Source organism: Carassius carassius, chromosome 17, assembly GCF_963082965.1.
Source record: "Carassius carassius chromosome 17, fCarCar2.1, whole genome shotgun sequence".
NCBI lineage: Eukaryota > Metazoa > Chordata > Actinopteri > Cypriniformes > Cyprinidae > Carassius > Carassius carassius.
The window spans coordinates 2,257,840-2,285,361 of record NC_081771.1 but is presented as its reverse complement, the minus strand read 5'-3'; the positions used below and the strand labels follow the sequence as shown (position 1 = coordinate 2,285,361).

At 34.7% G+C, this 27,522-nt stretch overlaps 1 protein-coding gene across 2 annotated transcripts in view; it reads right to left on the bottom strand.

The window, feature by feature from the left end:
- slc12a5a (solute carrier family 12 member 5a) overlaps positions 1–27,522 on the bottom strand; it is a 135,433-nt gene that overhangs the window by 80,327 nt on the left and 27,584 nt on the right. The window contains exon 1 of one of the 2 annotated variants that reach the window (XM_059570384.1): positions 11,557–11,892. The exons of the other annotated variant lie outside the window; for it this stretch is intronic. Coding sequence (XP_059426367.1) covers positions 11,557–11,611 — 55 coding nt within the window. The 5' untranslated portion in view covers positions 11,612–11,892. Of the gene's footprint in view, positions 1–11,556; positions 11,893–27,522 lie in introns of those variants that run through there. 2 annotated transcript variants of the gene reach the window in all.

The following is a 27,522-nucleotide window of genomic DNA, read 5'->3' as shown; positions in this document are numbered from 1 at the left end:
GAGCTAAATTAGAAGTGTATTTATGTAGTTCTGCTCACTTATGCCGCATGATCTGAATGCGCATATAAATAACTTTCACTTTAATACAGTCTATAATGCTAAACATATCAGTAGTTAATGCAGATTCAAAAACAGAAATCATATATAACTTAATCATATATATTCACTTCTGAATGTCCCTAACTGAATTGTTAGGTATTATATAATGTTAATTTGACCTGGCATTTTGTGTCTATGTTTCAATTAATGTTTTCAAACTATATTATTTCCAAAATACCATGATCAATACCTCATGCACAAGTCATTTCTCAGTCTTTATACATTTGGCAGATGATTTTATCCAAAGTGATTGATATGCATATCATGATATGTGTATCCTGGGAGTCAAATCTGACACTTCACCATTGCTAGTGCCATAATTTACCAGCTGAGATACAATAACAACAGTGTTTTGCATTGCACAATTACAAAATAACTGGTTCTTGATCCTCAAGTGGTCTAGTTTGGACTCCTACTGTTGACAATTAGTCATAAACATCTTTATTAAAGGACAAAAGTCCCATTTAACAAAAACAGTAGTTTGACTTCTTTTGATATCTACTGTTTTTTTTTTTTTTGAGCGAAATTAATACTTTTATTGGATGCATTAAACTGATGAAAATTTAAAGTAAAGATATTTAAAATCTATTTCAAATAAATGCTGTTCTTTTAAACTTCCTATTATTCAAAGAATCCTGACATTTTTTTAGCACTGTTTCCACAAAAATATTCAACAGCACAATTGTTTTCAACATTGATAATAATCAGAAATGTTTCTTGAGCAGAAAATTATCATATTAATATGATTTCTGAAGGATCAATAAATTATGTTTTAATATATATTGACATACAAACCTTAAATTATTATTGATAATTATTATTATTATTTTACAATATTCCTGTTTCAAAATAATAAAATAAAATAAGATCCTACTGGAAATTAACTTCAAATCAGGAATAGGACTCTGCATAACTCTTAGTGGATTCTTCTTTGATTCCTTTAGAATTGCATCTACATTATAATAGAATTTCATTAGCATTCCTTTGGGATTTTTGGTCTAAGGCTTCCTGTATATCAGAGCTTCCTAACTGTGAATTCACAAACAGACAGATACCTGTATGTTCGTCCTAGTGTAAGCGGAGAGCACTTTTACCCTAATGTGAAACAGGGAAGCGTGACAGAGGATTGGATCTCACTTTAGAGGACAGACAGCAAGTGACCGCTTCTCCTCTCTGAATGTAAATTACAGCTTCACCTGCCACTCAAAATCAACCAAGGACAGAAAGAATATTCCTGCTCCTTCCCTCCAGCCTCACTCAGCATGATGGCTTCAAGTATTTTAAACATACGCTGAAAAAAGAGAGTCTTTGAAACATGACGGGCTCCCACAGGGCCCCAGTCACAATCACAAGTTTCTTAGTGCTCCTCTAATACAGTGATGACAAATCATATATTTACATTCTTCAGTGCTCCAGAGTTAACTACAACTTGACTCGCATGTGAGAGCATTCACAATCACACACAGAAAATCTCTGAGTGGTTTGATTTGCCTGTTGACTTGCTTGCAAGATATGAAAGACTTGAGACACTGTTTGTGCATAAAATATGCCAAAAATATGTCAGAAAAAAAAACTACCTGTGAAATGGTTTCACGAACACAAAATTCTTTCAGTCTTGTTTTATACTTTATTTTGAAACAGGAAAAGCAACATTTGAGCATTTACAAAGACATGAATACCTTTATTAACTGGAGAAACAAGATATTCAAGTATTAATTTCAGTTTTTTAAGAGGTCATGCATGCATGCATAAACCTATTTTGACATCTGACTGGAGATGCTTTGAGAATGACAGAAATAATGGAGTATAATAATAATTCCAACACTGAAACTCCTCCCAACACGACCCGAATTATTCACACACACCATTAGCTTTTACTGTAAGTGCTCCCACTACTCAGGAGATTTAGAGAAGTCTCATTTATAGCACAGCCACATCTGAGAAACACAGAGTTTTATCATCCACCAAGGAAAATCCTGTTTTTTTTTTGGTAAAAAAAGGAAAAACAATACTTCTCTCAAAATAAATCTGCATTAGATATATGATAATCCATGTTTTTCTTCAGTGTACAGAAGTGCACAGGAGCTTTTTTTTCTTTTAAATTTTTTATCTAATTTGAAATTTGAAATAATACCATGCCATCAGAACTGAAAATCAATCGCACCGAATTGAAAATCATGCTTAACAAAATGAAATATGTGTGACTTATATTACAACCAACTGATTTCATACTTTCATTTTTATGGACAGATATCACTCTATATATAATTTAAACATATTGTAAATGATTTACCATGCTATTTTTAAAATATTATTAAAAAAAAAAAAAATAATAATAATTTTTTTAACACAAAAGTTGAAGATACATATTTATATAACGTGGTATTTACTGTATATTCTAGTCTTATGTACTTTAATTAAATCATTAATAAATAAATACTAATCAAATGACATGTAAAATTATATAAATAAAGAAAAATTTGATATAATTAAACACACTCACAAAAATAATGAAATACACAAAAATGATTTTGTTTAAAATTTTCCTCTGAATTATATCACATTATGTTATTTTTCAAAGGTTTGCATCACCAGTGCTCACATGACTCTATATATAAACATCAATGCTAAGCCCTGCTCCCGCATTAGGCTCTATGTGAAGTATGTGTGCGGCGTAATGGAGAGTTGGGCATCAGTCGGTGGTAGGCCGATTTTGATCCCTCTCTCATGCCGGCCAATTACCCAGCATTCCTTTAATTCTTCTCCAGTAGCTCCATATTTCCCTCCCATCCATCTGTCATCCAGCTGTCCCCATACAGCACCAATTACAAACTGCTCTTATGGATTTAGACGGGACTATTTTTGACTCCTGCTGTGGGAGGACACACAGTTCAGACTGAAGACATCTCTGCTGACACTTTCCCATCCATCAGCGAACACATTTCTCAGCGGCTGATGATTAGCCGGTTATGTTCAGATGGATTTAAAGTGTTTGATAGACTAACGAACTAAAAAAAAAACCTGATTAGACATTTTATTGATGGCACTGTATGAATTATAATAGCATGTTTGTACTCAAATTTAGCACGCTAACATGTATATGTAACATGCATGCTAGAAAAAGCTAACTAATAGATGCAAAGCAACAAAAATCATAAAAGTTCAATAAATCTACTGTAAATTTAAATGTAATAAAACATTAAAAAAATATAAAATGAATAGACGAGTAAATAGCAGTCAGGAACTGCATAGCACTGCACTGTTTTTGTTAACTAAAACTAAAAATATTACAATTGTTTAATTGTTTGATTAAAATAAAGCTAAGACAAAATGTTAGATAATAAATGTATTTATGTTGAAGTGCTAAAATTACTAAAACTAAAATAAATGTAAAGTAAAGATATATTTACAGTATAAACAAAAGCATATAAATGGCACATTAAATTTCAGCTTAATCTAAATAACTGTATATAATGTATAAATAAATAACACCCTAGAAACCAAATAGAACAGTGTTGTTATTGTAAACTGCAATAACATTTAGTTTTCAGTAATTGAAATGAAGCTGAAAAAAAGTCTAAATATTACATCCAAAACTTAAAAAACTGGAAATTCACTGAAAAGGCACATAAAAAGAATGTAAAACATAGTGAAAATTTATCTAAATAACTGAATATATGAATGAACAACATTATTATTAATAATTTTATGACTTAAAATTATTTTCACCAACTGTAATAAAGCTGAAAAAAAATCTTCAAAATTTTACAATCCACCGAAATAAATGTGATAAAATTGAAAAGTTGAAATGCAAAAATTAGGCTAAACAGGAATATATATATCTATATATATATATATATATATATAACCTAAAACTAATAAAAAGCACACTGAAGCAGATAAAAAATACTAAAACTTAATCTAAATAATGCAATATATGAATTAATACATACATCTTTACTTTGCCTTACAATACAGGTGGTATTGTAGTCAGATCACAGTATGTGCTAAGTCTATGTTGGGAACTCTAGGTTGGATGGCAGCTCACATTCACGAGATGTGGAGAAGTCACAGAGGGAATGCATCCAAAAAACAACTGCTTTTCATCCAGTGATGGGTAACCATGGAAATTAATATTAGTTCCATCTGAGGTGGTTCAAATCATTTTTGGAAGTGCATGAGCACCCACAAATGATGGAGGTGGATCGGTTCACTATAGTGCATCACTATATAATCAAGCAAAAGTCAAATTAAATACAGTGCATGAATCCTATAGAAAAAAAGGGAGCAAATTCATATATATGCCTACTGTTAGTGTAGAGATCAACTGATAATGCAGTAGATGAGTGATTTTTTTTTATATGTCCAATATATAACTGCAATCAGAATACATTTTTAGCCATTGACCTCAAGTTTTTCATTTTTGGTTAAACTATTCTTTCAATAAATGCATGAATAGTACAAACATAACACTGGCATATAGCAGCACCCTGGACTTGCACAAGCCAGTAAATGTACTTGAGAAATTGCTAGTTTATTGCTGTTGTCAAGATCCAACCCAAAGGCACATGGAGGTTCAATTTATTTTCAGGTTTTATTAAATTGGCCCAATTCTGCCCTGCATTCCAACAGCTCACTTCCCTGACCACAACATACCCTTCAAAACCCTTCAGATGTCCTAATGCTACTTGCAAGCAAATGAGAAACTTGTTTTGTACTCAAAATCCCAATATGATTTAACGACAACAGTCTAATCCAACTTAACTCACGTCAACCTGGCATTTCTGGACTGGCTTGCTAGATTTGTATCAGAGGGAGAAATAGGCCGAGAGAGGAGTGTGGGTGTTTGCAGTCATAAAGTATCGTTACAAAACCCTTCAGTAATTAGACTTGGTCTCTGTGAGACATTCAGAGCTTTAAATGACATCTGCGTGTTACACAACTGTAGCAAACACTTTTTGTTCTGCTGTTCTAATGATGAGAGTGAATCATATCATATAACCTTGAAATGGAAAAGGTCCAGCTCATTCAGCCGGAGTCTCTTGATTAGTCGCTCTGTGTAGAGCAGGGAGAAATAAAGCTGGATGGAGCTGGAAATACGAGCACTTCATACATAGCCACCAGAATGGTTGCTTTTACATGTTTTAGCTTGTTCAGGCTGGCCTTTAGTTCTGGTTATTCCTGGTCAGAACGTTTGAGCTGCTAAAACTGGTTAATGTCAAAAGTCCAGGTCATATCTCTCCTTAAAATAATGATAACACTATTGTTTTCTAAATGGAATACGTGTGTGTGTATATATATATATATATATATATGTGTGTGTGTGTGTGTGTGTGTGTGTGTGTGTGACCCTGGACCACAAAACTTACAGTAACAGTTACAGTTTCAAAATTGAGAATTATACATAATCTGAAAGCCGAATAAATAAGCTTTCCATTGATGTATGGTTTATTATGATAGGACAATATTTGACAATATTTGAAAATCTGGAATCTGAGGGTGCAAAAAAATCTAAATATTGAGAAAATCATCTTTAAAGTTGTCTGAATGAAGTTCTTAACAATGCATATTACTAATAAAAATGAAGTTTTGATATATTTATGTTAGGAAATATACAAAATATATTCTCATGGAACATGATCATTAATTAATATCCTAATGATTTCTGGCATAAAAGAAAAATCAATAATTTTGACCCATACGATGTACTTTTGGCTATTACTACAAATAAACCCAAGCGACAAATTTTTGTTTCTTACAAAATTAACCCCTGTCCAGGTCACATTTTCAACCCAAAATTGTGATAATAATATTATTATAAAAAAGTTTTTTTTACTAATATTACTAATAAAAAAATTATTAGGTACAAATGATAATAATATTGCATAAATAAATAAAGTAAACTTCATTGTCCTTAAAATCAACTTAATTTTCTTCAAGCTGAGAAAACAACAACAACAACAATAACAATACAAAAACAAACAAACAAAACACATATGACCAGGCAATTTCATACCCATGGTTACCCATTCATTTGTCAATGCAATAATAATAATAATAGTACATTAAAATAATAATGACACAAACACTATTAATGATTATAAATAAATAATTTATATACATGTTTTTCTGTCTTTAATCTTTAATTTATGAGAGTTGTACCAAAAAGGTCCTAAAAATCGATTTAATTTTCTTCAAGTAAGTAAATAATTTTTAAAATAATAACATACAGTATGACATTTCTTTGGGTATTTAGCACCTGGTTAACAATGGAAGAAGACCAGCCACAAACCAGCTACTCTACCATAATCCAAAATCACAGCTGAAGCCTCGATGGTGAGCAATGCAGTGGTAACTATGGTGGAAACACTGAGAACAACTGCAAAACATCTCTTCTACATGCTCGCACCTACAGTCACAGAAACCATAGCATATTTCACCCCAAAACCAGAGGAAAGAACCAAGAAATTATATTTTGCATTAATCAAACAACCCCTATTATAGGGTCATAATGATTTTTGGTTTGTGTCATTATTTTTAATGACAATTAAGCCAAAAACTCTAATTTTCTTAACATATTAAGACATTTTATGTAACTATATTCTTTCTCACTGACTCACATTACTGTAATACTGTATTTGTTTGCTGTATTAGATGAAAAAATGCAGCTTATTTGCTTCTTAAAACAAAGAACTTGCAACAAATACAATTATGACAAATGTTTTACAGTTTAAATAATGTATCATAAATGTCCAATTGTGTAATTACAGTAATAACATTTTTGTCACATAATACAAGAATGTAGTACAGATGTGCTCCATTTTTCTTGAAAAATGAAATGAAATAAATAAAATATTACATATTACTGTAGGCAGTCTGTCCATAAGCTTCTTAACAAAATGACAAATCTCTACACTTTCCAATTAAAAATAAATCTTATGGGTCGTGCATCATATGGATAATGTACTGTATTATTGTCTTATTACAGTAATGACATTCTTGCCACATAACATTGATGAGAATTTAGTGCAGAAAATAAAATAAAATAAATAACTTGCATTATAGTGATCAGTCTGCTCATAAGCTTCATAAAAGAACGACAAATATATACACTTTCCACTGTTCTACTGGACTGTTTTAAATGTTTTAAGGTTGACATATTTGCCTCTGAATTAGTATTCATTACCATCACCTTTACTGTAGGGTTCGTTTTTAATTAAAATAGACTTTTTTCCTTTTAAAGCTATTAGTTATTGGACATGTGTAATATGTGTGCCGTCCTATTGCTAAAGCTAATCACATCATTTAGAAACACATTTATACACTCGCTACAGCAGCCCCAAAATGTATTTTGACACTATAAAAATTTCAGAATGTCACTGGAATATATAGAAAATGTTTCTCTCACATTTCTTCTGCTAATCAGCTGGTGGTTTAGTGTCAGTTGACAGCAGATGAGCCACATATTAACTATTAACCACAAATAAAAACACAACAATTCATTCTAATATTAGACCAATTGTTTTAGCATTTGAAACTGGAAGGGAGTTACATCAAACGCAGTGACATTCATACAGTTTACGCGGTTCATTGCTCCTTAAACACCGGGGCTCCTGTGACACATTAGGAGAATGTCTGAAACACCCAGCCTCTCACAGCCTTAACTAAACATTATTAAAGACCTTCAGCAGACTTAAAACGCTGCAGTGAGAGAATAAGAGCAAGACAAAAGAGAAAAGGGACAGTCATTCAGTCGACAGTCAGTCGAGTCAAGAACCGTTTCTGTTGGATGCGTCCGATTCGAGAACCGAGGAGCTGATGATACTGCGCATGTGTGATTCAGCGTGAAGCAGACTGACACACAGCGCGTCTGAACCAAACTGATTCTTTTGGTGATTGATTCTGAACTGTTTCTGTGCTAATGTTATGAGCGCGGGTAAACCGAAGGCTTGAATCAAGGGCAATCATCACCAATGACGCCATCACGTCGAGAGCAAAAGAACCGGTGAACCGTTTTCTTCAACCGATTTATTGACTCGAACTGTCCGAAAGAAGTACTGGTGATCCGAAAACTGATGCAAGAGAACGAGTCAGTCTGTTGTTCGTTTTCTGGCTCGGCTCGGTGTTCATCTTCAGTTCTCTCTTCACAGCAGTTCAGTCAGTGTACTGTTTGAGTGCATGCATTACTCCGGGATATTGGTTTGTTTGAACTCAGAGGGAGTGTCAGCCACGTTAAAAAAGTTAACAGCTTAAGTCATTTGTGGATTAATGCGTATTGGAGACGCGAACCGTTTAAAACAATTCAGTTCGATTTGGTGAACTGGTTCAAGAAGATCCGGTTACATCGAGTGATTCGTTCGCAAACTGGATATCACTAAACTGCAGCGTTTTGAAATCTCACAACAGACACGGAAGAGAAGACAATGCTGAATAAAGTCGTAGTTTTTGTTATTTTTTTACCAAAATGTATTTTCGATGCTTAAAAAATTTTTTTTCTTACCTTTCTGGACATGGACAGTAGACCGTACACACAGTTTCAATGGAGGGACTGAGAGCTCTCGGACTAAATCTAAAATATCTTAAACTGTGTTCTGAAGATGAACGGAGGTCTCACGGGTTTGGAACGACATGAGGGTGAGTTATTAAGGACATAATTTTGATTTTTGGGTGAACTAACCCTTTAATGATTTGGATCCAGTACTTTTGAAATTAAACCAAAATCCTCTAAAAATAAAGGATCATGTGATACTGAAGACTGGAGTATTGATGTTGAAAATTTCGGCTCTCCATCACAGGAATAAATTAGATTTTAAAACATAAATTTATAGAAAAGTTATCTTACATTTTAAAAGTATTTTACGCTTTTTCTTGATATGCATCAAGAGAAATCTTTCAAAAACACCAAATGCGATCCAAAGAAAGCTTCACTATGTGTCACAGCCCAAAAAGCATCCGTTTGTTGCCTTAAAACACTGTCTAGATCATAAGCTTACCAGGATTTGGAAAAAAACTACAGGCCTTCATAAGACACACGACTGCATCACTGCATGACAAATGCATTAATCATCAGAGTTCACACTGTAAAACAGTGACTGATCGTCCCCGAGTCACTGTACAATCTGCACAGCCGCAACACTGACAAATAGCACAATAAGACCTTCTCAGAGATGTGTCCTCTGTCTATCGCTGACATCCTCAAATTTATCACCCTGTTGATAAACATCAAATACTGCTTCACAGGTGAAGGTCAAGTGATGAAAAGAGAAAAGTAATTACTAGAACTACATTTTGTTGCATTTGCAGTTGCATTGAGTTCTAACACCAATATGTGATTGCTAGGGTTAATTATTTTTAAATATACAAATAATTCTTTTAACCAAAACAAGTCCACATGCACTAATACAACTTAATTGAGTGAAATTCTAAATTTAGGAGCTGTATATGCAATAGGAGGGGAGCAAAAAAACCCTATTATGTCCCCTGAGCGAAGAGCCACTTTTGTTACAGTTACAGCGATGAAGATTTATGCAATGCTGACCTAATAGATGAGATTACAGTGCACTAAAAGTCACACATCAGTGAACACTAGATCAGCGACAGGTCGGGACTTTCTACTGGAGTCCTTCAAGTCAGCGAAAGACACAAATGAAACTAAATGCAGCAAAACAAAATATGAAATAAGAAATTTGTTTATTATGCTTAAAGTCCAAAACATAATTCCAGCTGTATTAAAATGGATAGTCAATATTTATTTATAAATTTGTTTTAGATAAATATTTGTATATACACACAAACACATACACACACACACACACACACACACACACACACATATAACACACACACACACACACACACACACACATACATATATATATATATTCTTATTCCTATATTCTTTCTAATTTTGATCTTGCTATCAGCATGTACACCCTTCTAAATAAATTATTTGTCCATCAAGCATGGAACAAAGTCTCTTGCAAATAATTAACAGAGCAGTATCTTATGAATATGCCTGAGAGGATGACGCAGATGCATCTGGAGGACGGATGCCTTTCATCTTAGTGTAGTGGGACAGCGAGATGCTCGCCTAAATCTCCTGATAATCTGCATCAGCTTGTAATGAAAGGGATAAATCAGGACCCTGGACAGCGCCAGGCAGGACTGACTGATTGTGTTGCTGCTTAGCTGGATTCAGCACCACGGACAGCGGCACATCCACACGCCTGGATTTAACTCTGGGTTTGGGTTTACAGAGCATTATACAGACCTAACAGGTATAAATCTGTGGCAGCAAGAGGAGAAACACTATAGGTAGACTCGCTATAATCCAATGCTATAGAGGACGACAACACACAGAAAACCATGTAGGGAAATGACATTAAACACTGTCCCCTAATTTGATTTGTGCCACATAAACTGTGAGTGTGATGTATGTGCTGCGTGAAAAACTGCTTCCTGATATGATCAAAGAGTCTTAACACACACCAGTAGCTGCTGTTAAACACACTGATCAGATCATGTTTGAAGATGTAAAATTAATTGAATGGCATTTCATTGTCCAAAATATGGGAGCAGCAACCGTTGACTAAGCAGGCGAAGGACCGCAATGATATGGTTACAGTAATGGAAATTTAATGCAATGTTGACCTGATATATGATATTATACAGTCACGGCACTCTGCTACCAGAATCCTTCAGAGTGACACCATGGAAAAATTAAAATGTCATAAAAAGATGAAAATAAATAACATTAAATAAAACAAAATAATTTGAAATAAACTTGAAATCAAATAAATAGCTTTAAATAAAAATGAAAAAATGAGGAAAATAATAAAATTAAAATACATAAAAGGAACAGAAAATTTATGAAAATTATAAAATAAAAAATTAATTTAAAGTAATGAAATTACATCAAATAAAATACAAAATAATCATTACAGTATTAGGGCACAGCATTCTCCAATTTGCCTCAAGGATGAAAAAATAATATAATAAACAAATAATAAAAAGGTCATGAATATTAATAATAATAATAAAATGGTAAAAATATATAATAAAAACCATGTAATTTTTTTCACAGACCTTAAACAGCACTAAAAGAGCCACAGCATTATGATGGCATCTACGCCTCTACCAGAGGAGTTATGACTGTGTATGAGGGTAGTAAGAGGTTCCCCTTTCATTGTAGATTTCTGCATTTGTGTACCAAGCTTCAAAACACACACAGGCACACAGTGTTGCTCGCTACATGGACACACACAACTACAACCTCTTATTACTATTCCACTCAAAGCAGCCATGCAGTAAGACAGGAGAGGACCTGTGGTGGGCAGCAACAGCAGAACCCATAGCTCAAACCCTCCCTCCATCAGTATGGACCATTCCCGTGTCAGCGTGAGTGGGTGTGTGCAAGCGCTCGAGCGCGGATGAGAAGCCAGAGATTCCTCCACTCACCCTGGCTGTTGGCGGCCCCCTCTGCCTCCTCACATTCGGTCAGGTTGTTGACCATCCTGCCTTTCCGAATGCCCTCGCTCCCCCAAAACTGTCCTCCACTCAGGGGACAGAAGCTGAAGAATGGCCAAACGAGGAGATGTGTGAGAAAAAGATGGAGCGATCTGCGCGCCTGTCTTCCCCTGCCGAGAGCCCAGAGGAAGTTACCGGCCGACGGAGCGAGAGATGTGCGTTTTTTCTCCTCCGATTCTCTTCTTCTCACGCTCTCCTCTCCTCTCCTGGCTGTAGCGTGACTCCCTCTCTCTCTCTCTCTCTCTCTCTCTCTCTCTATCTCGTAGGAGGAGGGTATGACAGCTCAGAGCGGCTGGAGTTTAAAGGATGACGGAACACTCACTCTCTCTCTCTCTCTCTCTCTCTCTCTCTCTCTCTCTCTCTTTCTCCCTCTCGCTCGCTCATGCACATGGGTATCCATGCACACATGCTCTCTTGAAACAATATTCACAAAAAATACTGTAAAAATAAATAATATAAAATAATATAATAATTAAAAGGGTTCAAATGTAAAAATTAAATGTTGATTTTTTTAAGGGTGTCTGGTTTTATTAAATATCTAGGCATCCCGAAAACCAAAGTCCTAGCTACATTTCATTAGATATTAAAGGAATATTCTGGGCTGATCATAACACCAAAAATGGCTATAATCTAAAACAAGGCCTCTGCAATGGAAGTGAATACTCAACAGCCAAATGTTAACATGAAAAAAAAACTTTCTTTTTTTTTTTGCAATGTTACATTGAATTTTTCATCATAGCAACACAACAAACCCTTAAACAACTTTAAAATTATGATTTAAATAGCTTTACACCTTTTAAATAAGGTTTGAGTTCTTCCTTTATTGGTGGATATTTTTTATTTCATGTAAATGATAAATTCCTCTCCTGAGGAATCATTTATCTACTGTAGGTTGGTCAAAATCCTCTTTCAGCCGTTCATGTCACCAAACAACTGCAGTCTGTGCCTGCAAATTTGTTTTGTAAAACACAATCGATGTGATCGGCTGCTGACATCACCGGAGTCTCAGTGCAAACAGAGATGGGAAAGAATAGAGTGGAAAACAGAGATAGAAGGGACACAGATGCAAGCTGGGGTCTTTTATCCAAACACTGCATTTAGATTCTTGCCTGGATCGTCCAGCTGAAGAACAGAAGCACAGTTCAGAAGCAAATTCAAGGTAGCCTGCAGTTACACAAAATCTATTAGGGGACAGAATTGCGTGGCATGGAAGATGACGAAAGAAAGAAAAAGGCATTTCGCCATGAGTCCCAAAAAAACAATCCACATGCCTTTGAAAGACATTAAAGTGTCTACATGAGAAATAGACGCCGCTGGTGCAGTTGTAGGGGATTATTTACAATTACCACACAAACACACACACTATGAAATCTGGAAAGCTCAGCAGCTCTTCTTCTGAAAAGAGACTATGCGTCTCATGTATTTGTGTATATGTTGGGTCCCGATGCAACTAAAGTGAGAATGAGATTGAAACTGAAGTGGTAACAAGATCACCTGTCTTGTTAATCTCAGGTGATTTCACTGAGTTTGCATTTGCATTGACATAAACACCGCCTCCAGAGCAAGGCACCGACGAATAGTCTTCTGCTCATCATAGGCCCCGCCCATTGGCGTTCAGCTGCTATTGGCTGACACTTGATTACGCTGAATGTGAGTGACGCATCATGTCAAAAGCAAATAGAAATTACAATCCCTGCCCAATCATCTTGTCTACACTGGATACAGTATACAGATCCCCGTTCACTTTCTGGCAGTGCACACAAATCTGTTGTCAGGACAAATGCAGTGAAAGATTGTTCACTTTAATGCATTAGGTTTACACCACTGGTTTGTGTCTTTGTACAAATACCAGAAAAATTCCAGCATAAGAAATAAGTGGATAGTTTATTTTTAATGGCACTCTGAATCATGACTGAGGATTGTTCAGAGGATTTTGTTTTGTAAATGTGGCACAGTGTCTTGGAGAGTTCACACTTTGTTGAAAGATGAAGCAGTACTAGATCGTACTGCAGCTGCATCACAAACCCCAAGTAAATGATTTCCTAATGCTTTGTCTGGAAATGACTGTTTAATTTTGATCATATTGTCAAACTCTCACATGCAATAGTGAGGGGGCAGGGCATTAATACGGTTTCCTATGTAATAACATTAGCCAATCATAAGTGGTCGGTTACTGACAAGTCTTAAAGGCCCCACCCCTTAAAACAAGTCGTTTTAGACAAAGGGTCAGAAATAATAATTTTCCCAGTTTAAGACAGAGGGTAAGAATTAATAATTTTTCCAATATTTTTTTTTTTTGCAAAAAACTTTATTAACATTAGAAGTAAACCTCAAGAATTGAATGATAATATATATAATAAATATATCCATGTCAAAACATTTCACCAACCATAATATCAACACTAATATTAACTAATGAAAAACACACCTATTTTCTGCAAGCCTTTCATTTAAATTTAGAACTTGCACAAAACTCATCTGTTGAATTAGTTACACACACACACTGAACGACCGTTTGATGGAGGTTTGCGAGACATTCTCTGAATGTTGTGTGCCTCTTGTTCTCAATTCCACACCACCGTACAAGATGAGCCACTCGGGCTGGAATGGAGCTATTTTTGGGCTGAAAGCTGTCAGGAAGACTCTGTCGCATCTCAAATGGTCTTTGACCTGTAAGCACTCAATTATAAAAGCTGTCAGTGCTCTTCTGAATGCACCTCTACGACACAAGCGGCTCATAACAAGTTCATACCATTGGCAGAGATGGAGAAGAAACAGGCACTGTACACAATAACCTAACATACTGCATGTTTTTTCATATGCATACCAAAGTAACCACTATTTTGCTGTAGGTGGTTGCCATGGTGTCACCTGTTTGATCATCTATGAGGCGGAAACTGTTAATCTGATCCATCAGACACTTACCAACAAGGTTTTTTTTTTATTTAAATCTGCAGGACCAATTTCGCAATAGCAATAATGATGACATAATGTTGCATGATAATGTACATTATGTACTTGAAATTATCGAATTATAACTTTATTTATGGGCCAATTTAAAGCTGACATATCCACTTTTCGTGGCAACCAAAAACAGTACAAAGGGAAAGGCAATGGCAAAAAGGCCATATAAATATATGAAAAATATATAAATGTGTATTTTTTATATTATTATTATTATTATATACAAATACAATTTAATTAAATATAATTACATTACATCATATCATATCATATTCATTTTATTATATTATATAAAAAGCTGCCCATTCCATTCAACCAATGGGCTGGCAGCTCAGGAACTCATCCACTAGGCTCCTAACCAATCATAATCCATATAAAGTGACACAGCCAATGAGAGTGAGCCAGAGAGCCAGAGTGCTCCAGGTGAGTTTGTATCTCCCCGAGGCTTTAACTAAGCATTGAGGATTGTGGGTCAGTAGTGAGAGTTGTTGTACACACAGCAGGGCAGGATCAGGTGGCATTGTCAAACAGCTGGGTTGGCTTGGGAGCAGAAGCACAGAGGTGGTACAGACACACACACACACACACACACACACACACACACTCACACACACACACACAGTGACAGAGTAATGACACAGGCCTGTCACATGATGCCGTTTACACACCTGACTGCCCTGCGAAGCTGACTCAGAGTCAGAGAGCACTTACACAATGACGTTATAGTCAATAATATAGCAAGACCTCTTGTGTGGGCAGATTAATTCACATATAAGCACACACAGATAGTCACAGACTTTTTTTTTTTTACCCACATCTTCCACACTGATTTTGGAGAAAAGTCTGTGAAATTTTGGAAATAACTTTTGTAACTTTTTAACATACAAAAATAACTTTTTTTTACATATAAAGATTGACAGAAAAATCTAGAAAAAAACCCAGAAACAGTAGTTACAAAAATAAAAATAGTAATATAAATGTGTGCATGCTTATATATATTATATGACATTTCCAAACATTTATTTTGCCATTAATAGTAATAATCCAGTGAGATTGCAGATTTTCTATTATATTGTTGTGAAATATAAAATTACCATAAAGTAACTTAATTTAGTAACTAATATTGTTCTTGCTATTAAATGATCAATATCAGCAAGGATTTACAAGCAGAAAGACAAAAGGTTTTTTTAAGAATTTCTGGAGGCCTTACAAAGTCATGTAATAAATTTGTCATTATCTGCTTAAACTCAGCAAATAATCCCCAATAACATTAGAGAACAGTCAGACATTTTGAAACTAGGATGCTTTATTTTGACCTGAATCTTTCCTCACACTAAAGGTTCTGTTAGCATATTTACTGAAACATCCCCTAAGACCCATCCATTCCAGTTAAAAACAACACAAAGCAACTTCCGTCCTGAACATACAACCACAAAGCATCGGTGCAATGCCAGAAAGCTCATTAAAGATCTCATTACTGCACACTGGCACACACGCAGACGAGAAAGACCTCAGTGATTGAAACAACCTTCGCAGCCAATCTTAATTAGTGAGCGACTGACAATAAAAGCTTAGGGTACGACTCTGGGATCCATTCTTTCCAGGTTGAGATTCTCTGAAGTCGATGACTAAGCAGCCATATTAGTGCTCAAGGCTGCTCTTCAATGAACACACTGCCTGACAAACAATCAAAATACCACAACGATGGGCGGCCATGTCGTGTGGAAATTGAATTAGAGCGCTGAGGAGGAGGGTGAGCTCAGTGAGGGGGAGTCAATGCCCACCTACCCTTGAGTCGCGGCCCTGGGAAATCAAACAAACAGAGTGTGATAAAGCAGCAAACAATCGTCCATCACAGCCCCCGCTATCGCATCTGAGCAGCGGAGAGAACACAGCATGATAGCTTCTCTCCTAATGACTTTCCTCTTCATTAGATTCATTGATGCTTCAGTCGCTTAGCACTCAAAGTCAGATAATGTTTGTGCCCAGAGCACAAAGCCCCTTCATTAACCTTTAAAAGGACTCACACACACCCTGAGATACTGGCATACGGATCCTGAAGTACTGTGAAAGTTCAGTGTGAGAACTGCATCAAATTTGCTGATTCCAACCCAATCTTTCATCTAGATGTCCTTCTTCTTACCTATCAGAGATCGGTCTGCGTCGTAAATAGTTTTCTCTGAGCAGACTGCACTGAAATTGTCCTTCACTCTTATAAACATATCTAATCATACTCTGGAGTTGCAGAGGACTGGTGATATGCTTGGTAAATGTCGGAGAGCCTCATCGAGGCATGTGCGAGAGCTCTGTATGTGGAAAGGAATTTCTGGCCTATTTATTGCCCCCATGGAGAATTTATGCCATGAATAGTCTACTCTATTGTTTATTAAATATTCACTCTCTCTAAAAATGGATATAAAGAATATATATTAAATTAAATTATATTTATGCATTTAGCTGACGCTTTTATTCAAAGTGACTCACAGTGCATTCAGGCTATCAATTTTTACCTATCATGTGTTCCCGGGGAATCAAACCCCCAACCTTGCGCTTGATAAGGCAATGCTCTACTAACTGAGCTACAGGAACACATATATATATATATATATAGTAACGTGGAGTCAGATGTTGTTCGGATCCGATTGCAGTATATTTATTGGAGAATGGTCAGACAGGCAGTAATCAGATAACAGCGTAGAGAATGTCAAAGGATATACAGAAACAATACCAGGCAGTGGTCAGGGCAGGCGGCAGAGAATCACAGGCGGAATAAACAATCCAAGATCAGACACGGAAGGAACAAACACAAGGGAAACGCTCGGAGATGTCAGACTGGGCTAAACAAGACTTAGCAATAACTGAGAGTCCAAGTATATATAGCGGAGTGGTAATGGGGAACACCTGGCGGTGATTAGCCCTAGGCACGGGATTCTGAAAATGGAGTTCAGACCCCAAATGCAGCTGGAGTTCAAGGGCACTCCAGCTGACGATCGTGACATATATATTATATATAAATATATATAATTATTAATAATAGTTTAACAATATTTGTATACAATTTTCAATTTATTAAAATAAACAATATAGTTTATAAAAATATATGGAATAATTTTCTCTCTAAATATATAAAATAGCAGTGCTGTCAAATGATTAGTCACGATTAATTTAATCCAAAATAAAAGTTTGTGTTTGTATAATATATGTGTGTGTGTTTATATTTATTATATATATATATAGATGCACTCACATACAGTATATATTTTGGAAATATTTATATGCATATACATTTATATATTATATATTCTTATATTTTATATAATATATAAATATGTTTAATATATAAACATAACATATTTTTCTTAATTTTTCATATTTTTTCTATACATAATAACATTATACACAGCACACACATATATATTTTGTAAACAAAAACATTTTATCAAATAATAATTTGGCAGCACTAATATATATAACTAATTTATTTATACTACTACTAGTAACAACTTTATGTGTACATGTGTACAACGAACTATTAATTAATAATATTGATAGTTCATCGTCTAGCTGACTACGTCTTGTATTATTATTATTATTATTTTTTATTTTTTCTAAAATCCTGTCAAGCGTGCACAAACTACTAGCTACTACTAAATATTGTAGAAACATAATTTTCTGTAAAGTTGCTTTGTAACGATTTGTATTGTAAAAAGCGCTATACAAATAAACTTGAATTGAATTGAATACATGTGCGTGTATAGTTAAATAATTTTAAATTATTTGATACACATTTATTTTCGTACTACACTGTAAAATAAAATAACAGCATATAACAGTAGTAAATAAAATATTATTAATTATATTAATAACTATAATAATTTATTTTAATATTAAAATTGTTAAATATATTATTTTATATAAATTATGTATATGCATTAGCAATAAATACATTTATTTTATATTTATTATAAATATACATATGGGCATATACTGCACACATGTCTGTTATGTACTGCCTACAGAAATGTTTCTTTCACAAACAAATCTAATAAGCATGTGCAAGTGCTTCGTACATGGTTTATTACTTCTACCTCATCCTTGAGGCACACTGAAACACATGGATAATTTATGCCATGAATTCTGCAGCCCCATAAACGCGTCCTTCTCCAAAGCAACTCGGGCTGCCCGTGAGAATTACTTTACATTGTAAGATGCAAAGGAGCATGAGAGTACCTGGAGGCGCTGACAGAAAACACAGCTGCTCCAAGTTCAATGGATCTACTCCCAGCCAAAGCAGTCCAGAGCGCAGCATCATCAAACGAGCGCCACATCCTTTCTTCAGGCCACAGCCTCTCAAAGAGATCAAAGTCCAGACGGAGTGCTATGACACGGCTGATGCTGTGTTGTGTACTTATTAAACAGGCTTGATCCATGCGATCAAAATCAAGGGCAATCCAATCTCCATCTTTCTCTTCATCTAACGCCGAACAACAAACAGCCATCAGCTCTGACGAAAAGCTCCTTCCAGGCCTGCCGGTGCAGATAGGAGATGTGTGCAGAGTTTAAAGGTGAGCTTGACAGAACTATTGCAAGCTTTTTCCATCTGAAAAAATCCTTTGGGATGGGAGCTGATGAAGACAGTGTTGGGAATCTGGATGCAACAAGAATCCGATACGTCCTGACAGTTCAGGAAAACAGAGTGCTGACATCTCAGTGGTTTATTAAAAGATACAAGGAGTAGATACACAAGTCTGTAACAAGACAAACTGAACACTGGTTTAGTTTAATGTACATAATACTCCACCACCCGCACCGGACTGAATTTCAAAAATATTGATTAATTCCATTTGTTGTTCAGACAAACTGGATCTCTCCAGAAAGCTTATAAAACAAAAAGGAATGAGAAGGTAAAAAGAGAAAGTATTTTTAACATAAAAATACACACTTTGCCTCTAAAGTCAACATTAAATGTTTCCACAAGCATTTCCATCCATACTATGCATCTCGAACGCTTAATTTATTTCTATTTTTATTTTAAACAGCATTAAATTGCTGTATATACTTACATTTGGCCAGATTTTTTTGCAACAGTTCTAATGCTAATTCTAATGCATAAAGCAGTAATATAAATGAACATTTATTCATTTCTATTTATTTATTTAATATGTATTCATTACTTTATATTTTTGAGGCACTTCAAAACTTCTACTGATTTATTTATTTATTATATGCACTTGTATAAATGTAAATAAACAAACTGTGCAGGCCTGTTATATAATTAAAAATATATGAATATTTATACAATTTATGTCAATGTCAATGTCACCTTTATTTATATAGCGCTTTAAACAAAATACATTGAGTCAAAGCAACTGAACAACATTCATTAGGAAAACAGTGTCAATAATGCAAAAATGATAGTTAAAGGCAGTTCATCATTGAATTCAGTGATGTCATCTCTGTTCAGTTAAATAGTGTCTGTGCATTTATTTGCAATCAAGTCAACGATATCGCTGTAGATGAAGTGACCCCAACTAAGCAAGCCAGAGGCGACAGCGGCAAGGAACCGAAACTCCATCGGTGACAGAATGGAGAAAAAAACCTTGGGAGAAACCAGGCTCAGTTTATATATAATTTATATATAAATAATTATAAAATTTATTAAAAATTATAGAAATTTATTAAACACAATTTTCATTAATATTTAATTATTATATATTATATACATTTTTATGTTGACTTTAAGGTTTGTTATTCATTCAGACAGAAAAAAAATAAATAAATTGCTATTTAATAATTTTTATCCAACCTTACAGACCAGAACTGAAATGTCAGTGCTGTCTATATCTATATCTATATCTGATTGTTATCAGTTTTCTCCAGCTGAAAATAGACAACAGCAGGAGTTGACCCAGTTTTTCTCCCTACAGAAAAGAGGGCAAGGAAAGCGATACTCTGGGAGAAAAAAAAACTGAATTGTCAGCGGAGGATCCAGAGAAGATCTAATGAGAGTAGAGCGGAAATAAAGGGCATTTTTGGCCCTGGTTGAGCTCAGTGGGATGTGTAGTCATTATAAGCACTCAGATATCTATACAAATGGAGCTCCTGTTCAGACAAGCAGCCTAGCCTGTGGGACACAGGTATTTTGACCCATCTTTACTCATCATACGCACACAAATCGTACAGTGAATGCATCAAGAAACCCAATGCGAACAGCTGTAGAGTGTTCTCTTGCATCGGGTTATGACTCTACTCTCGCTCGTCCAAACGTGTTATTTACTAATTACTCTAAACATCTCTTCTTAACCAGTCACCCTATGCATTAGGATGCATTGCAATCAGCTATTTGTACAATTACTGTGTTTGGCTATTAAATTTGGAGCTGTACCAAGCATTGTGGATATATGGGGCAGGAACGAGCTGCTCACAGACTGTGTGTTTTTTACCGGATCAGACGCAAGGACAAATATTATGACAGCAGAGTAAACCAACAGGTTTTTTTTTTCTTGGTGACCAGAAGTCACAGTTTGACAGCAAATAAATTGCACAGCAGTTAGAGCAATTAGTATTGAGCTTGGCGGAGCTTATTGGCAGATAAAGGATGATTTTGGCTTTGGTCAAGGGCTAAAGTGTGACAAATTAAGACCTTGTAGTCAATTCACTTACAAGGTGCCTGTTTGAATTATAGTAACACGATGACCCCAGTCTGAGTAAAAGTAATTACACTAACATAAAAAAAACATAAACAAAAAAGTATGGTTTTCTGCAAACGGAAGTGTAATGGTCCCATATATATTCAGGAACCATGAGGTACCATGTAAATACCATGGTATAAGAATTTTAATATAATGAAAAAATTGGGGAAAAAAGTCAACTACAAACAATTGTAGGTGCTTTTTTTTTTTTTTACAAAAGCACCTACAATTACTACAAAGTAAAATTAAAATATATGAAAATATAAACATAAAAGCTATTAGCTTAAAATGTTAATAATAGTATATAAATACTATAAATAAACATAAATGTTTGAAAAAATGCAATGTTGAAATTTTTTTTTGCATGAACTATTCCTTTAGCCTACTAAAATGAAAGACTTACAGTATATTACTATATAAAGCAAATTAAGCTAAATGTATACTGTATAATAAATGACCCTTGACAAAGTTTTTTTCCCCCAATTGTAAATGCATTTTGTTAACATAGACACTATAAAGCGCACCCCATCTGTCCTAGACATATATGTATTCATTTAGTGCACCCAGAGTGCAATAAAAGGCAAAGTCATTACTGCTGCCCATCAGATGTAATTCTACACTACATTGACCTTCTTATTAACTGCGACATACTCAAGTGGTTTTTAGTGCAGCAGAGAAAAGTTTTCTCCACCAGTATAAATGTCCAGTGCTACGACAAATCAACCCGTTCTATTCCACAATAACACATAACAGCAATGAGTTCAGCAGCACCAGACGACTGGCAAGAGATGCTATTAACGCGGGAGAAACTTAGGGGGAACAGAAATGACTTCAACAAAAACAGTGTCGCTGGAAGCAGGAGGTTCGACACCCTTAAAATGATGAGTCAGCTTGTGAAATATACACACTAGTCAGTGATGGATACCTGAGTGTGGAAAATGTGCTGAACTGTAAAACACTAACTAGTCACTTGCTAATGCAGTGAATGGGTGCCATCAGAAAGAGAGTCCAAACAGCTGATAAAAACATCACAATAATCCACACCACTTCAGTCCATCTGTTAGCATCTGAAGAAGCTGTGTGTTTAGAAGAAACAAATACATTATGAATACGTTTTTAACTTTTAAACCATTGCTTTCAGCTAAAATACGAGTCCATAATTCATCCAGTGAAAAATCTTATCTGATCTGATCTTATCTGAATCAGGAGAGACATATGCACCATTCAAGTACTTTTAACAAGTTGAAACAGTCCTAAACAACTCTAAATAAATTTGTGGGTGGATTTTGATGTGAGAGATAACAGGAGATGGACTTTTTCACCGGAGAAAGCATTATTATGGATTATGGACTTGTATTTATCCAGAAGTGATGGTTTAAAGTCAAAAACATCTTAATGATAGATTTCTTTCTTACAAACATGCAGATTGTTGCTACACAAGACATTAATTGATGGACTGGAGTGGTGTGTGTTACTTGTGGATTATTGTGATGTTTTCAATCAGCTGTTTGGACTCTCATTCTGACGGCACCCATTCACTGCAGATGATCCATTGGTGAAGTGATTTTCCAAATCTGTTCTGATGAATAAACAAACTCATCTACATAACTACTACACAAGAAACAAAGCAGAATTGCAGTTCATTCTGGTAACTTAAAAAGGAAGACATTTTCTCACCTGCATGTAAAACAACCAATGACAGTCACTCTATGTCCAAAAAAGTGGATATGAATAAGGCACACTGACAATAGGGTCAAATGTTTGATACAATAATGATCATGTAATCCAGGTACAAAAAGAGTTATATTCAAATGGACTTTCCATTGGTAATATCATATCTGTACAGGTTGAGTTACAATCAAACTGACTATCAATCTAAGACCAACCTGCAATATAATGGACAAAATCAATAAAAACACTGAAAATATCAAAGGATTTGTGGTCACAAGGAGGAGTCAATAAAATGAAGATGAAAATGCTGAAAATGCCCTGAGGATTATTGAACCAAACTCTTTTTAGACATCCTATGGTTTATTTGATTTGTCATTTTATCAACGAGCTTTTAAGTGAGAGAACTTACGAAGACCAAAGTGTAATGTCACACCTGACTGGAATGAACAAATCTCTCAATCAATTCAAAAAGATTTCTCAGTATCTTTTTTCGCACCTTTTAAGCATTTATTACCACCGTAACTCCACGTCAAAACAATATATTTTGCAATCTACCAACTCAATTTTAAATTACTGTCCAACTATTATTCTTTTTTCACATCTCTGACATTTTCGATCACATTCTGGAAATGTTGTAATAGTGGCTTTAATGCGTTCGCTGCTCAGAACGATGAAAATGCATTTCAGTATAATTCAATTTATAAAACTCTAATTAGACGGTGACATTTACGCACACTGAATGATATTGTTCATTACATCAGCCATCGAGAGCAGACATATACAGGATAGAGCAATGGCTGCTCTGATGTATTAGAGCACACATCCACATGTTTGAACATGTCAGAAACATCACAAAACTGTGTCACGACAAATCAGCTTAATCAAAACCCACCGGACTCCATCAGGACAGGACCACCGAGTGAAAATTGAATGAGTGAGACAAGGGATCTGGGGATTTACGGGATGATATGTCTTGGCAAGCACAGCAACTATGAACAACATCTCTGAATCCTGATCATCTAAACAAAATCAAAATGCTTTGGGTCTGTTTCTCAAAAGATCAGAGCCTTTTAGGGTCTCAAAGAACAATTAAATACACTGCATAACAACAGGAGACATTTGTCTTTTTAATAACATTTAAAACACATAAAAAAAATTAAAAAGCTAATGTCTGCTTGGGGTTTTACTGTACAGCCTGTCAAAAATAGAACAGAATAGAATAGAATAAAATAAAATAGAAAAAATATATAATAGAATAAAATAGAATAAATAAATAGAATAGAATAAATTAAAACTATCGAATAAAATAAATCTATAGAATAAAATTAAAACAGAATAAAATAAAATAAAATATAAAATATAAAAGTTAAATAATATATCAATTAAATAGTTGATCTCTAACTCTAACTTTTCATTAGATTTTGAAGAATTATTTGAATTACTATTTCATTTTATAAAAGTAAAAATTCCTTTTTGCACACACACACACATACACACACACACACACACACAAACACGCACACAAACACATGTATGAAACATCAAATAAAAAATGTACGAAAATGAAGATGCACACAAAGCATATTAAATGCAAGTAAAGTATCTAATGTTTTAAAAAAGTGAACATTTTCATTCAGCACAAGAGACATGTAAAAATAAAACTATAATTATTCTGATCTGTACTTATTAAAATATATAAAAGAATGTTATCATATCATACTAAACCTTATTATATTTTAGATAATAAAAACTTCTTGTATTTTTAGTCTTTTTTGTAATTTTCATAAATTATTCTAATGAATATAATTATTTATTTACATACATACATAGATAAATACACACACACATGTTGCAAGAAACGGGTAACAGTACCGATCACCCATCACAGTGTAACATGCGTATCTGAGGGAAATTGTGTTTGCATGTGCAGAGAGCAGAACGTGTGTCTGCGGCATGAGCATCTGCTCGGGTCAAACTGCTGTGCAAACGAGGGTAAGAGCAAACTTTAATTAAAACCACATTAATCTAAACTAATTTACCAGTGAGCATCTGAGCCGAGGTCAGCAGCAGTCCTCATGTGTTATGATACTGTATGTCTGTTGTCTCAGTATCTTCCCATGACCCTTCAGTCTTGCCTGACTGCACTGGGTGAGCTGGAGGAACAGGTACTAATGAGACACGGATGACAAAGTGGAGTTCAGTAAGCTTTGCATGCTTTAGAGAAAGAGTTGAGGAGTCAAGAACTGATTCACGGATTCATTTGAGTCTCTGCATACTGCAGCTTCTCCAAAACTGTATCAAAATGTATCAATGCATGACAGTTTAATAGTCTCAACATTAAGATGAATGACTATAAAGGAACAGTGGAGGTGAATACATTTCCTAATAGTGTGCATAATCTTGCCGAACTGAAAAAAAAGATGTGGGATTATAAATCGAAATGTTCTCTTTATGAAGATTTTCTGATGCCGTGAAATAAAGCAGTGGCCTGCTTAGAATATTTGTATTTTCTTTTTCAGCATTACTTAACATGATATGAATTAGAAGCTGTGGTTCTGGCAACCCAGTAGTGCACAGACACTATACATGACTTGTAAATGTATGTATGCCGTATTTTGTAAATGTCCGTCTTCATACGCATGTGTCAGATGAGATGGACGGCCGCTGTGTTGCATCTTGCAACTTTTCCAGTGTTGAGAAAAATATTTTCAGACTGAAGCATATGCTTGTTTTCATGCTGTGAATTAAAACCCTTGGAGTTTTATGACTCACTGCAGTCTAAACAAATATGAGGAACTGTGTGTGTGTGTGTTTGGGGGGGGGCTAATACAATGATAAATAAAAACATATGATATCTGTAACACTTGAGCTCAAGTAACACTTGAGTAAAATAAACAAATAGTAATAATAATGTTATTAATAATGTCCATTTCATTTGTTTGGGTGTACAGTAAGTAGTTTTTTTGCACTGAAAAAAAAAGCTTGTATGCATGCAAAAATAAAAATAAACATATAAAGACATTTTATTAACAAGGTCTAGGTGTTTAGGTGTAAAACTTGGTGCACCAAGTAGTATTTTCCACTGGAAAAAGGGTATTTCTCTTCACTCTAAGGGTGAATGGCTGGTGTTTAGCAGCTTAATGTGACTGGGCTATCATCTCTGGTCACTGAGGGCATGTGTGTGTGTGTGTGTGTGTGTGTGAAATGTAGCTGTGGGTTCGTTTTACACAAGCATTCGCACAGCTTATGTCTCAGAAAGCGCTCTGCCTTGCGGCCTCGCTGATAAGAGGCCGCCATCAGCTTTGCTTTGTGAGAGAAAACATGCAACCGGAGCCATTGGCCTGAGAGAAGAAGAGTAAGGCTAAAAAAAGTCTATTACGCTCAATAGGCTTCTGTAGACGCCTCCCATTCAAAAGCTAAGAGACAGAAAGAAAGAAGGAGCAATAAAAATATTGGATATTGTCCTGCTAACAAATAGATTTTTCTCTCTGCAGTATAAGAAGCTGATGTGGCTGAGGTGATACACACTGTGATGGCAGTGCAGCAAAATATGAATAAATAAAATTAATTCAAATAATAAAATATTTAAGGAATCAGTTGTGAACTTAAAATTCTAAATGCCCTTTGATAACTAAAATAAACTACCTAAAATAAAAAAAATAAAAATTTAGGCATCATTTGTGGGCCTAAAATAATCAATATCCTTTGACAACTGAACTATATTCAATTAAATTTGAGTTATTTGTATAGTGCTTTTCACGATACAAATCATTGCAAACTGAACCATTACTGAACTAAATACTGAACTAGAACCTATAATTATATACATTTTAGGCATCAGTTGAGGAAAAATAAAATTAATAACAGATTAGATCAAATGTATTTTTAATGTCATTTTGCTGAGTACAAGCACAAAGAAAATACAATGTTATAAAATAAATTAAATTAAATTAAATAAAATGATCCGTTATAGGCTTAAAAAAAATAATACCATTGACAACAGAACATAAAGGAAATAAAATAAAACAAAATAAATTAAATAAAACTGAATAAATAAATAAATATGCTGCCTAGAATTATAAATACCCTTTGACAACCTCTTTTAAATATAAAATAATATTATATCCATTTGTCTTATAGTGACATCAAAGGCAATGCACAGGAATAAATGCATAAGCAATTATTTTGTTGCTTTCATAAAAGCTAATTTCATCAGAATACAAGGTTCATTTACGATTATTAAAGGAGACGTATGCCTTTTAGCCACTTCATTTTGGTTGTAGTTGGAGCTCTTTGGTTTAAAAAAAAAAAAAAAAAGGCAAAATTAGATCTTTTAACTAATGGAATCATTCAAGTTGCACTGAACAACAGACATGCAAGCAGTCATCGTGCCAAATTCCACATTGAATAAGCAGTGTGCAGAAATGTGTGTGAACAAGAGCAAAAATAAGTAACGGACTGGCGGATCTGTGAGGAAGGGAGAGAAACGAAACAGCATCTTGATTTCCCACAGGCACTAAGAAGAGATGATGACGGACTGTGACCCTGTGGTCTCTCTCAACACAGAAAT